The 14077-nt window shown below is 41.2% G+C and overlaps 1 protein-coding gene across 3 annotated transcripts in view; it reads right to left on the bottom strand.

The window, feature by feature from the left end:
• ADCY2 (adenylate cyclase 2) overlaps nucleotides 1–14077 on the bottom strand; it is a 431918-nt gene that overhangs the window by 194690 nt on the left and 223151 nt on the right. For all 3 annotated transcript variants that reach the window (XM_010378289.2, XM_010378287.2, XM_010378288.2), the window contains exon 4: nucleotides 4542–4691. In XM_010378289.2, coding sequence (XP_010376591.1) covers nucleotides 4542–4691 — 150 coding nt within the window. The remainder of the gene's footprint in view (nucleotides 1–4541; nucleotides 4692–14077) is intronic.

Below are 14077 nucleotides of genomic sequence, written 5' to 3'. Positions count from 1 at the left end.
TCATGACACTACACTCCAGTCTGGGTGACAGAGCCAGACAATGTCTCAAAAAAAAAAAAACAAAAAAAACAAAAAAAAAAAAACCACGAAGGAGAGAGAGAGAGAAGAGAGAAAGCAATTGAAAGATTCTATCCTGATGACTTTACATATGGAAAAGGGGCTAGGATCTGGGAGCCAAAGAATGCAAGCAGCCTTCAGAAGCTTGAAAATGCCAGGAAATGAATTCTCCCTTCAAAATCTCCAGAAAAAAACAGCCCTGCTAATATTTTGACTTTAGCTTAGTGAGACTGATTTTAGACTTATAACCTCTGAAACTGTAAGATAAAAAATCTGTTCTGTTTTAAGCCATCAAATTTGTGGAAATTTATTATAGCAGCAATAGGACTCTGATACAACAGTACACATAAAGTACCACATAAACTACCCGGGATATAAAAACTTAAAGAAATACTACTTGCTTCTGTTTGCTTTTCTAAATTTTAGCAGCCCAAATCTAGAAAAACTTCAAAAAGTCTTCACCTTGCAAAATAAATGAGCCATAAAATGCATTCAATAAAGTCACTATAATACCTGCTATCACATTAGGATTAAAAACAGGTAAGTTTGTCATTATCTACCCAACCATGACCACCCAAGGATCACTTTCTTGTTCCACTAAATTCTGCAAAGAGGAAAACAATTTTGCATCCAAGGACAGCCAGAAAGACTACTGGTTCACTAACCCCCACAGAGAGCTGCAGAATCCAGGTATAGCATGGGGTCTCTGTGCCTCACTTGACCAGCATTTTTTACCAAAAGGAATGTTCTGTCATATTTGATCCGCAGAATGGTTCAGATTAAGTAAATCACAAAAAAAATTTGTTAAATTACTTTAAAATAAATACAATATATAAATCAAAGAGGGTTTATTCTCCCTCTATGAAATAGCAAACCTGGCTTTTACTCCTACGGAAACAGCATTTATTTCAACTGCCTAGGCAGTTAGCAAACAGTGCTTTTGTTTTGCTGTGAATCCAGCTCTCATTAATTCCTGAGAGCCTATTACATACCCCAGAGAGCAACACTCACTGAAATATGTTTTCTCAGGTCTGATAAGAGCCATCTGCCACACTACACGGTGTTCAGGAAACAGCCGTGGATTTTACTGCAGGATATGAAACTTAAGACAAAAGTCAAAACTCGAGACAGGTGAATACCTTCGGTTTCTAAAGGTGGCCTCAATTTCAGTGCAATGCATTCTTTTCCCTACCTTGTAAGAAGTCATGATTTTTATTGTTCATAATGAGAACACTTTTAAGGCAAGAACACAACTCTGAGAAAATCTCTAGCAACATTTTTCATTCCTTCTTCCCTCAAAATCTTATAGTACAAAAGCCACTTTATTCAAGCATGGGCTCTGATCTTTAGAAATTCATCTCACTTGCATCTGAAAAATGTCACAAAATTTGAAGAAAAGAAAGCATGGGGTTTTGCAATTTTGAAAAGATTTCAGAATCATTAGACAGGTCCCAATAGTTTCAATAGTCCCCCCGGCCCCCGCACACTTCCATCCTGGGTGAAGAGGGACAGCTTCCTGGGCTCACCCACCACTGCATCCTCTCCAAGGAGGAAGGACAGCAGAGAGTGGGGCTGTGAAACGAGGCCAAGGAACTCCCAAGGTGGCCGCCTCTTAACCTCTGGGAGCACCAGCCCTCCCTGACACAGCTGCTAACGTGTACATTAAAATGGATGCTATTTATGTATCTAAACAATGACTGAAACTGTTTTCTGGCTGACCAACACTTATCCTTCCTGAATGAAGAACTCTGAAGGACATTAATTACTGTTTGCCACAGTGACTGTGGATGAAGCGAAAGGTGGCTTGTGGTGCAGGGCGAGCAGGAAGTGACATGTGGAACCCAAATCTGAATTTGATCGGTGGCCCTACTGGGTCTCAGTGTCTCCGAGGCCTCTCCCTTCTATGAAGGTCACACAGGTTGCCACTGGCCAGTTTTTTTGCTTTCTTAAATCTCTCAGATTATATCTTACTGATGGCTTTTTTTTTTTTAAACCAAGATAATCTCTTCCTCCCATTTAATTACATGCTGGTCTGAGAAAAGTGCAAACACATCTCATCGTAGACACATATTCTCTGAAGCCCTAACCAGAAAGGTACTGCATTCTAGGAGTAGACTCTGGAAATGGACTTCCAACGCTTGTGACAAAATGCTCCTGTGATGGAAAGTTGTATTCTATTAAACATATTTAATTTCAGTTCTTATTTCTTTAAAGTGTCCCTTCTCACTTTCTTTATTTTTAAAAGAATCACTGGCTTCTTTTCTGAAACTAGTAGATGCATGTCTTTCTAATGTCTCCCATCATGGTCTAGTTCTTGAGCCCCACAAGGTCAATGTGGCTCCTCTAACCCTCAGGTCACTGTGGCAAGGGACGCCATGTGCTTTTGGCCGCTCAGGTCTCTTCAGAGAAATATGATGTGCAGGTGGGGTCAGTGACCTGACACTGCTTTTATCAAGGCTGTTCCTAAAAATATTAGGTTATGTAATCCGTCTACTTGGAATTTCTGTTCTCTGTAGCTTTGGTGCTATTTTGAAGGAGATTACAGAACTGATAGAAAAAAAAAGTTAGACATGTCTGTCGGGCCCAACTTGCTCCAGTCTGTACTGCTTGAGAAAGGAAACCATCTCTCCCAAAACATTTGAACTGTAGCATGCGCTACAGCAGGACCACCCACAAATGCTAAGTGCTACTTGTCGAAACTGTGGAATTTTCTAGAACCCAGATGTAAAACATTACTGAAAATAGGTATATAGGATAAACTGGATAATAGTCCCAAGTTAATAACTGTCTGTGTCTCTTAATTTTGAATTCAGAATTTGAGACACATCTAGAACAAAGAAACAAACAAAACATCGGTTCCTGAATACCTTTGCTATATAAGTGGTAAGACAAAACGTATTTTTTAAAAACAAACCATAATATTTGCCAATCATACCAATGCGAAGGCAGCGTTTACAGTTATATCCCAGTGCCTAGAGCCATGCCTGCCACAGCCTTGGTGTTCACTAAATATTTGTTGAATGAATGAACTAATATCCTGGATCCCTGTTTTCAAAAAAGAATGTGATTACCATTCAGCAATCCACACACAGACAAAGGACTAGTGCCAAAATTTAAAGGATATATTTTTTGCTCCCACCACAATACACTTCGATGAAATTTTATAGGGTGAACTAACTCAATACAACGTAACAAACAATAATTAAGAATCCATGATATGCCAAACACTGCTAAGAGCATAGGTAATATGATGAAGGCCCACAGGGAGGGGGAGTAGAGGGTTTATAGCCAGCCATGCTAATTATTAGCTTTACAGACTGGGTTCCCAGTGAGAAATACACAAACCCAGGAACACACAGCTGATCTGCCATCACCCGGAGTGAAGCACAGCAAATCCAGGGCCCCTCTATGGCTTACTCTCCATGCACATCTGTTGTGCCCGCCATGCTTGGTGATATCTTTGTCCCCGCACATCTCCTATTGTCTCCATTGCTTGTTTTCTGTAATGCGTCCTTGCAGTCTATACATTTCCCTGATGTGCATTTGTGCCACCCACAGCAATCAACCTAGGATGCCCCTGACAATGACACCTGGCTCTGCCCCAGACTCTTCAATCACCTCCCTGAGGAAGACTCCAACATTTTATCCTATGTGGGCAACAGGTGCTGTAGGAAGTGCTGCGATGGCACAGTGCAGCGGGCGGGGGTGGGGGGTGGGGGCTCGTACTTCTGCTGGTGCAAACGCTTGTCACAAACACTAACCAGAAGTGAGTTTCTTCACGAACTGTTCTTATTTGACTTCCCCAGCCACTTGCTGATGATGGTTGGTGTATCTGGCTGTGGGTGATCCTGGGTCCCTGGGTCTGAAGGCTGCATGGGGAAAATGCCATCTTTGCTCTTTTGAGCATAACTCTCTGTTACAGTTTAGATGTTTGTCCCCTCCAAATCTCATGCTGAAATTTGATCCCTGGTGTTGGAGGTGAGGCCTGGTGGGAGGTGTTTGTGTCTTGGGGGTGGATCCTTCATGGACAGATAAATGCCCTCCCTAGGAAGCGAGCTTGAGTGAGTTCTCATTCTATTGTTCCCATGAGAGTTGGTTGTTCAAAAGAGCCTGGCACTGCCCCTCCTTCCCTGCCTCTCTCTTGCTTCCTCTCTCGCCAAGCGATCCCTGCACATTACCCATTATCCATGATGAGTGGAGGCAGTGAAAGGCACTCATCAGAAGTAGATATGGCACACGTTTCTTGTGCAGCCTGCAGAACTATGAGACAAATAAACCTCTTTTCTTGATAAATTACTCAACCTCAGGTATTCCTTTATAGCAGCACTAAGCAGACTAAGACACTTCCCAGGTGCAGAGCCCAGGGTTTCTTCTCTGGTTTTTCTGAAGCTCATGAATGAATGAACCACACTCAACATTAATAGTAACAGCATCATTTTGATAATGCCTAAAGTAATGTGGATGTAAGATGAAACATGCATTACCTGTTGACGTTTTTCAAATTCCAACTTGATCCGGGACTTGATGCAATTACAGGTGTCCTGATATGTTTGCTGAAGAGCAAGTTCCATGAGGTGCTTATGGTAGGCTCCCGCCAGGTTCCCACAGATGAAAATGATCACATTGGCCAGGATCTAAAGAGACAGAAAGAGCTGCTCAATAGGGTGACTGTTTCTTACTTATGAATATAATCAAAACAAAGTGCACATTAGCAACTGTCTTCAGAGAGATAACTGCGGGAAGTTAATTTTACTTCTGCTTCCAAAGTAACATTTTTATTTGCTTAACAGAAAACATCAGTCTCCAGAAGAGTTCTGCCCTTGTTTTGGATCCATGCCCTTTGGTAGATGACTTTGTAGTCCCTCCCTTGACTTTGGGCTCAGTCATGAGATCTGCTTTGCTTTGGCTAATGCAGTGTGGACAGAAATAACCATGAGCCAGATCCAGCCCAGGATTAGGAGACCTTTTGTTTTTCAAGTCACTCTCTTGCGTCTCATTAGGAAAAGAACACTTCCCGGTAGCCCACCAGTCCCAGGATGAGAGACACATGCAGCAGAGCTGTCCTAGTCAACCTGCAGTCTATTATTGTGTACCTCTGAGATTTCATGGTTGTTTTGCAGCATTATTGCGATACTAGGTGACTAATACAAACTGCCCTCACACCAAAACTGTACTTGCTGAGCCTGGATAACTGACATTCACCCATTATCTTTTGTTTATGTAGAAATATGGTAGTCTTTCAAAACATAAAACTCATTATTCTTTTGATGATAAAAACAATTCATGTTCATACAATTTGGGAGAAAAACAAAGATATAAAGAAAAACTAAAAATAATCTGTAATTGTCCTGCCCAAGCAGAACACTCTGCTGTCCATATGGCCTTGTCTACCTACTCCGTTTTCCTCTGTATTCTCAAAATTGGTGGCATACTCTACTTTGTCAAGATCTCTATCTCGTTCCAAAAAGCTTCAGTTCATTCTGAATGTAGTTTTTGTCCTTTGCTTTAACATTTAATAAGATATTTTTTAGATCATATAAGTTCTGTAGAAACAAGATTTTAAATGCTTAGATAATACTCAGTTCTGTTACTGGATTGTCCTTTAGATGTGTCCATATTGTTTAATACTTATTAATATTCTGTGCATTTGCATTATGCTATAGTGGTCAACCTCGTGTATAAAGCTTTGGCTTCATATTTGATCATTTCCTCAGACATAATTACTGAAAAGTCATAAGTATTTTCAAATTCTTGATACATATTGCAAAATTGCTCTCAGGAAATATTCCACTTACATTCTCATCAACGGTGTATGACAATGGTCTTTTTAGTTAGCCCACTATTCACATGGAGCAAGCTCTTGTGTGTCCCGGGCAAGACCTACAGACCTATCTGTGAGTGGATAGACATATCTGGTTAAAATCCAACCTACCCTCCATTTCCATATGACTTGTATTCTCACCGAGACAGGTCACTAGTGGCTTTAATAACCACTCAGCAGCATCAGTTCCAAATATCCTATGCTCCTCCCTAAGAATCTCCCCATAACACAGACCAGTTTATCACATTAACCATCCAACGTGGTGAGCAGGAGTGGTTGGAACTCATCATGGGAAATTTATTCCTAAATCTTCAAAGTTCCCTGTGACAGGACTGAACAGAGAATCATAGCTGTCCTCCCTCTCTGTAGGGGCGTCACTTCTGCCAAGGAGAGCAGGAGGAATCGGTCTAACTGGAGGGCTTGGGAAAAGGATATGAACGCTCTGCATCTTAGCCCATCCTCCCCCATAAGCAGGGTCTTCCTCCCTAAAGTGGGTGGTCATCTTCATGTTTTGCATTCTCAGCCAAGCAGTGGACCTAGTGGGCCACTTGCCTCTGTGCTGAGAAAGACCTCGATTTGAGGGAAGATGGCTGTAGGGAAAGATGGGTAAACTCAGGGGATAATCAGCAAGATCATTTATTCCTAACTGCACTCTCCAAATAGGTGTAAGAGTAATAAGGTGACATTTTATTCTCCATCTACCCAATGCCTTTGTCTGTCTCTCAAAGGGTTCTGAACCCAAGAGGAAAACAGTAATATTAATTAGTAGCCTCCTCAAGTCCTAGAAAATAAATGTTTGGGATACAGGAGGAAAAAAAGGACAGAGTTAGAATTGGAAGAATGATGTGATGAGGTTCTCTGTGAATAAATGCAGAAGCACAATAGAAGTCGGGTCCAGAATCATGCACATTAGAAGGGGCCTTCAATGATGTTTCATGTAACTCACTCATTTCACACAGATTTGGGGCCAGGGAGATCCTAAAGCTCACCCATATTCTCACAGCTAACCCCCATAATGTCCAGTTATGCATCTATATTTTATCTCCTCCCCATTAGTATGGATAATTAAAATCTTTACTGGGAATTCCTCTGTGTGTGTGATCTGTGTGTGGTATATGCATGTGGTGTGGATACATGCATGTAACTTGTGTGTAATCTGTGTGTGAAATGCATGCTTGGGTGATGTGTGTGCATGTGATATGCAGGTAACGCACGTGCTCTGTGTGGAAGGCATATGTGCTCACAGTCTGTGTGTAAGCGGGTGCAGCAGCCCAGCGCTTCAGAACAATGTGGCTGTCTTCAGTGTTACTTCTACACATTTTCTAGCATCACAGGGCTCTCTTCCTTCCCAAGGCCATACTTTGACACATCACCTCTTCTGAGAATGTCAATCCTGGAGCATGTGGAAAGTCTGGATGACCTTCCTGGCTTCCGATTTGAGGGGACCCTCCACTAGTTGAATAGGAGTCGATTTCAGCACCATGTCCAATGGTGCATTGTCAGTTAAGTCTTGCCATACTCTGCTTCTGCAAAATGACCATCTGCTTTGCTATAAGTTCTTCAGACCTTGTCATTGCTGGATACGCTTTGAAGAACAGTACACCAAAGAATGCAGGAAATGAGAGAAGCCAACACGAACCATGCTGCTCAGAATTAGAAAATACTAACTCCTTCCATATTAGGTGTAGCTGAAATAATAATAAAAATAACTCAGTGATTATTCATGAGAGCTTTTTCTCTTCCTCCTCGGAAAATGCCTTCGAAGCAAACCTGTCAACATTTTAGGGAGTAAATTCCTCCACAATAAAAACCAAGTGGAAGCAACAGAACTGAATGAAACCATCATCTGTCCCTGGGCTTCCTCTGCAGGGCATAGAAATGGGGCACTTTGATACCAACACTGAGGCTCCAATGCGAGTCTCTACCCTGTGGAATGTGAGTACTGTCTTATCCTGTTTTCCTAGAATCCCACTCCCCACTTATTTCCTCTGAATTCTCTTCTCTTGGAGGCCCTTGTTGCAACAGAGCAGTTGGCCTTGAGTGTCACAGCTCTTTCCTTTATTGCCACAGGCTTTTCTTCCCCTACATTGAGGCAGCCTGTATAGAGTAGTCCCCTCCTCTGTGGCAGTAGACTGAATTCAGGGTGCTCTCCACCCTGCTGCCTGGCCCTGTGCACAGAGCCAGTGTAGCTGACCAGGCAAATGTTTCTTGTCCATTGAGAGGTTTCCAAACATTTGACAACAGAAGCCCATTCCAAGCAAGGGGGGGGGGGGGGCCCTGGAGAGCAATAAGGTTTTGCACTACTTGCTGCCTGTCTTCCAGCCAATGCTCTCCAACTGCCACATTCAACTGGCACATTTGTACTGCCACGGCAGGTAAGGAAAAACCTTCTTGGAGTAATTCATTCTGGATGGTGCATTGCTTCCAACAAATGTAATTTGAACCCCTCCTATCTACAGAGAATGGGAAAGAATGCATTTACTGATTTTTAGTTTATATACTCAAAGGAAAACTTTTAAGCAATAAACAACATAGGGCTTTAATGTCAAATAGAATATGATATGTCTTTCCTGATGGAAAACTTATCGAATTATAAGCCTGTTCCTGATACCCGGTTTCATCCCTATATTCTAAGGTTAATTGAATTGACCTTGGCATTTTGATAATGACACACATTTACAAATACAATTGATGTCCTAAATAATTTTTCTTTTAAAATGATGCATGCATGGAATGACTTTATACAAGACCTAGGGCTGCAAGGAAGTGATTAGGTTACAATTTTCTTTTCAAAAATAATATCAAAGCATTTTATTTTCCAGAAGACTGTTAAGCAGAACCTCTGACAATCCTATTTCCACAATGTTGAGTTTGTTTTATAACATCATACCATCTTGATGTTCTCCTTTTATCTTCTTGCTTCATTTAGCTACTTTCACATCTGTCAGAAAACAGGAGAGGAACTTGGCCTCCAGAGATCTCTTAGAAGGAAATAAATTATTTAAGGTAATAACAGCAGTCAAGGTTTACCCTGAAGATTAAAACCAGGTCTTGAAATCGAGCATGTGCGGGGTCTGGAATCTGTGTAAGTGGAACCATGCCCACACATCCTCACAGAAGGTTGCTGTCCGCACTGCTCCCCATCTTCTCTTGATGTAAATGTGGGGTGATTTGTCAACACTTTCTCAGAGGATGCAAATTAATGAATCCTGTACTTCTCGGAAGCGTGGTGTTTACTAGCAAATTATTATTATTATTTTGCTCCTTTCATAATGACCACCATAGCCCTTCTAAATATACCTTATATCTTTTTACCCTTAAGAGTACAGAGAGCAATGCAATCAGGAGAATGGACTTGTTTTATTATTTCATCTTATAGACCAGGCAACAAAAGGTCTAAAAAATTAAGTGACCTGAGGGCTGCCCCCAGGCTGGGAGAGGCTCTCCAGATTGTCCCTGTATATTCTACACAGCCCCAGTTCATATGCATACGGCCAAATTTCTCCACCGCACACGCAACCCCCTCTAGGGCATGGGGAAGGCATTTCTGAGGAATTTCTAAAGAGACACATGCTATTCTGTAAGAAACTGATTTTTTTCTTTACAAAGCATTTGTATTTATGCTGCAAAGTGCTTTCATCATTTAAAGTTATGTTAAGTTCTTGGAGACCATATGCCCATGGAGCCTTCACTGGTTCAGCTCATACATCTGTGCCTGTTGAGAGGAGAGTGAAGGGAGGGTCAGGCTGCTCTCACCCAGGTTATGAGTCACAAGTGTGACCCACCTGAGGACTATTTCACCTGGGAAGAAAACATTTAAGGGTATCAGGTCATTGTCTTTAAGCATTTGAGAAATTATCACATGAGTTGGGTGACCACTCAGATTCCTCCTTGTGGCTCTGATGTACTATGCATTTTAAAGAGTTTACTATTCTAATTCTTAACCTCATGTTGGGGTGGCAAACTAAAATGGCCCACGCAGACACCAGGCAGCACCCTGCAGACTGAGGGCAAAGCCAGGCTCCTGGTAATGTGAGAAATGCCATCACTTAATGACAGTTTTTTTTTGTTTTGTTTTGTTTTCTATGAACTAACTGCACAATGTCAAAGGAGAAAAGTTATAGCATTTGACACAGGTCATCAGCTTAAAGCAGATCATAAATATGCAAAAATTCCAATTATAAGTCAAAGGAAAATAAAAGGGAAGACAAGAACATGATGAAGAGAGCTAGGAATGAATATTCAGTAAGCTCACCACATATCATAAGCATCCAATTTGGCTTACAGAAAGCAACGCTCTTGCCTGGGGGAGAAAATGATCAGGTACAGTTCTCCTTAACTGATCTCTCAGACATGGCTGCAGAGAATCCCAATCCCATCTCCTTAGCATTTCTCACAGCCCTCTAAGAATTAAATTTGCTATGTGCAGTGGCCTCAGGGTTTCTGCTGTTTATCAGTCATTTAGTGACAATCAGGAACACTGTGCTTTGGTTAATGACATCCAACGATCCTTAGGTCATGTGCTAGGATCTTCTAATTTGAAGTCCCTCCAAATGAGGAGGAGTGGAGTCAGACAGAAAGGTATAAAGAAAATTGAAACACCAACAGTCTCAACAGTGGATGTTATTAGGGCTTTGGGCTAAAAGACTAGAACCAAAAATGGGGAGTCCATTGCAATTTGATTTCCTATGGAAGTTTCCATTACAAAATAGATAGTACTGTTGGTCATGATTATTATTTTCTTTATTCTTTTTATACCACATCTGCTGCTATTAAGTCTTTTGGAATAGCAGACATCATGTTATTTTTCCAGATATATTTGGAGTGAAAGGCTAAAGGGTCTCATAAGTTGATAGGGCTCATGTCTGGCCAATAACTAGACAAAAATAGAGTATGGCAGCTTGGAGGGCTCTTTGCTCATCTCAGAACTGCTCCAGCAACTCATTAAAAGTCAACTGGAAGAGATGAGCCTAGAAGATCCTCAGATCATGATAGAAAGTTCCTCCCACAAATTAATTCATTGAGAACACAGTTTCCCTCCGAGAAGAGAAAGCTGTATTAACCATGCAGAAATCCAGACCTGTACTTCTCAGTTCAGTGACTGCAAACTTGAAAATGATGGGGAGAAGTTTCACTCATTTATAGTTTAGAACCAGAGAAAAGGGAATAACATGGAGTTTCCAATACTCAGGGCTCCATAGAAGAAAACAACACAAGCCATGAAGATTTATGGCTCCCCTATTTTCTGCAGAGAAGGGTACTGTCACCCTGTTATACTCTTCTGTCCTTTCTCTCTTTGACTTCAAGCACACAGAACAATCTTAGCTTCAGGGTTTAGCTCCTCTCCACTATGGGAAAAGAGAAGATGAAACAAATGAGCTGTATGAGGAAGTTACAAAGATAAAAATGGAAAAGGAAAAAGCAACACCGTCATCAATTTCTATGATGGAATATCTTTGAAGAGTTACATGGAGCTTTACATTTCTCCACAGGAGATTTCTTCGTCCTTTATGATAAGTTAAAGCAGAGGGAATCACAGGAATCACTATCACTGAAATCCCTATTCCACTTTGCTTGCATCCAAAATAGGGCAGATGTTTCCTTTTCATCCTTGACCTATTCTGCACACCGTTTCTGCAAAGCAACACTACCAGATCTTCTCCCTACTACCTTCTGTCTCAACATAGCTTCAAGCCCAATTCCGAGAGCACCTATACACTACAAAGCATGTTTGTGAGCATTATTAGTCTCTGTCCAGAGAGCCGAAACACTGTCTCCTGACCCAGTCTGATGTTTGGATAACTGCATCTTACATTTAGTCAGGCAACAAATCAATGATTACCTAAACTTTACATCGCCACTGAGACCTATAGAAATCATTATCTCTTTGGTCTTTTTGAGTTCAGATAGTTGAATGAATGTTACTTATTCCAAAGACGTTTGACCTGCTTATTTCAGAAACCCAAATTCCTGAATGGTCCTGGATCTTCCAAGAGGCTTATTAAAAATGCCAGTCTCTGTATCTTCCCAAACCCTGTCTCCCAAAGTAATGACACAATAGGAGGACACATTTTTAAATGCTACATCTCAATGCCTTTCAAAAACTTAGAAACATGAAATTATACACCAATTAAAACAACAATTTTACTAGTCTTAAATCAGCTCTCCTAAGGATCCGCATCAAACAATATACACTTTGCCTGGTTCTGGTGATTTCAGTGGATTTAAATGCTTAAAAAAGAAATTTTAACACACTCTAATTCAGACTTTTCATTAATTTAGACAGATCATCTCTCTAATTAATCTGAATCAATGAAGTTTTGCTTCATTTAAACACCATTTCTAATTCTCTTCATTCACCACCACTTAATAGGTGACACATGTGGTCCACACCCACTCATTTAAAAATTTGAAAGCTGACAGGTATTTAGGTGTATTTAAAAGCATGACCAAGGCTATTAGAGACTCTGACTTATGCAGCTTAGTTTAGGAGAAAATAATACTCCATTTTAGGGTGAACATGTGGCATATTCCCCTTCTATTAACAAAGCACACAGAAGGGATAAAATGCCTTTTGTGGGTACAAGGGGGAGGTTGCATTGCTATCACATTTGCAACTGGCATTGTGACCTACCTATAGTTGCATTCGTAATCTACACAATAGAAGGTCAATTTGGAATTACACAAAAAAAGTGCAGACTGCCCCGCTGATTATGACTGAATCAGAAAACACCTGATGAAAGGATATGGGCCTAAACATTGACATCAAATGTAACAGGACAATGGAGAGACGAGATTGCACAGAGGTATAGGAATAACAACACAGTATGCCACGGCCAATCTCACCTGGAGATTTAAACATGATATCAGTAAGCACATCCGTAAGGAAATGCCAGGCTGCAAAAGGCTGCGAAACAGTCATGGACTCCAAATAAAGGAGAAAAATAGTGAGTGCTGTGATTCACAAGGCCTACTTTGAATTGGAATGTCCTTTTTGGTCTGACCAAAATATGCTGCATAAAGTCATAGTGTAATTATAAAAGGATGCATCACTGAAACCATTTGGGAAGAGGAGAACAAAAACTTTCTATTGCAAACAAAACTTTGGTTGCTTCATTAATCACACTCATTAGGAAAGGGCATGCCTGGCAGCTGCCTCCCTTGATAGAATCAAAGACTGAAAGGTACTCAGAAGCACTCTCCCCAGAGTGTACTCTTGGGGTTACCCCAACCACCTTCCTTCCTCTCCTGGCGTATGTTTTTCTGTAAACCATGTCCTGTAAGAAGGAAAAGACAAATTTTTAAACCCACTGGCACCATACTCTGACTTCTTGTAAATTTCTGTCAGAGAACATGTATGATTTTTGCCCCAAATACCAAGTGACATTTCATGTTTTCCCAAATGGACAAGACTGCAGCTGTTTTTCCCAGACAATAGCATTCAAAGACCACAACCAAAAGGAGTGGGCTTTGCTAAATATGTGCAATAGTATGCTACGACTACAACAACAACAACAACTACTACTACTACTAATAGAATGCCATAGACTGGGTGGCGTAAACAGCAGACATTTATTTCCTCACAGTTCTGAAGGCTACAGTCCAAGACCAAGGTGTACTTAGGTTTGATCGAGGCCTCTCTCCTTGGCTTGCAGACGCTTGCCTTCTTGCTGTGACTTGGCCTATTTTATGCTGCTATAACAGTAGACCACAGACTGGGTAACTTATACAAAACAGAAATTTATCAGCTCATAGTTCTGGAAGCTGTAAAGTCCAATATCAAGGTGACGGCAGGGTTGGCAGTTCTAATTCCAGGAAGGAGCCTTAAGCACAGCAGCCTCTGTAGGGGAGGAATGCTTGGTCTCCCATGGCAGAACACAAAAGATCAAGTGGAAAAAATGGGATTAACTCCCTTTTATAACAGTGTTAATCCCACCCATGAGGTCAGAGCCCTCGTGACCTAATCACTTCGTAAAAGTTCTACTTCCTAATAGTGTTACAATGGCAATTAAACTTCAACATGAGTTTCAGAGAGGACAAAAATTCAGTGACCTCACAGGGTCTCTTCTCTGTGAGCACACAACCCTGGTGTCTCTGTGTGTCCCAGTCTCCTCTTCTAATAGAGACACCAGTCAGATTGCATTAGGGCCCACCCTAAAGATCTCATTTTACCTTAACCACCTCTTCAAAGGCCCTATG

The sequence above is a fragment of the Rhinopithecus roxellana genome, chromosome 3 (assembly GCF_007565055.1).
Source record: "Rhinopithecus roxellana isolate Shanxi Qingling chromosome 3, ASM756505v1, whole genome shotgun sequence".
NCBI lineage: Eukaryota > Metazoa > Chordata > Mammalia > Primates > Cercopithecidae > Rhinopithecus > Rhinopithecus roxellana.
Note: the sequence above shows the minus strand (reverse complement) of the source record. Positions and strands in the feature narration are given on the sequence as shown.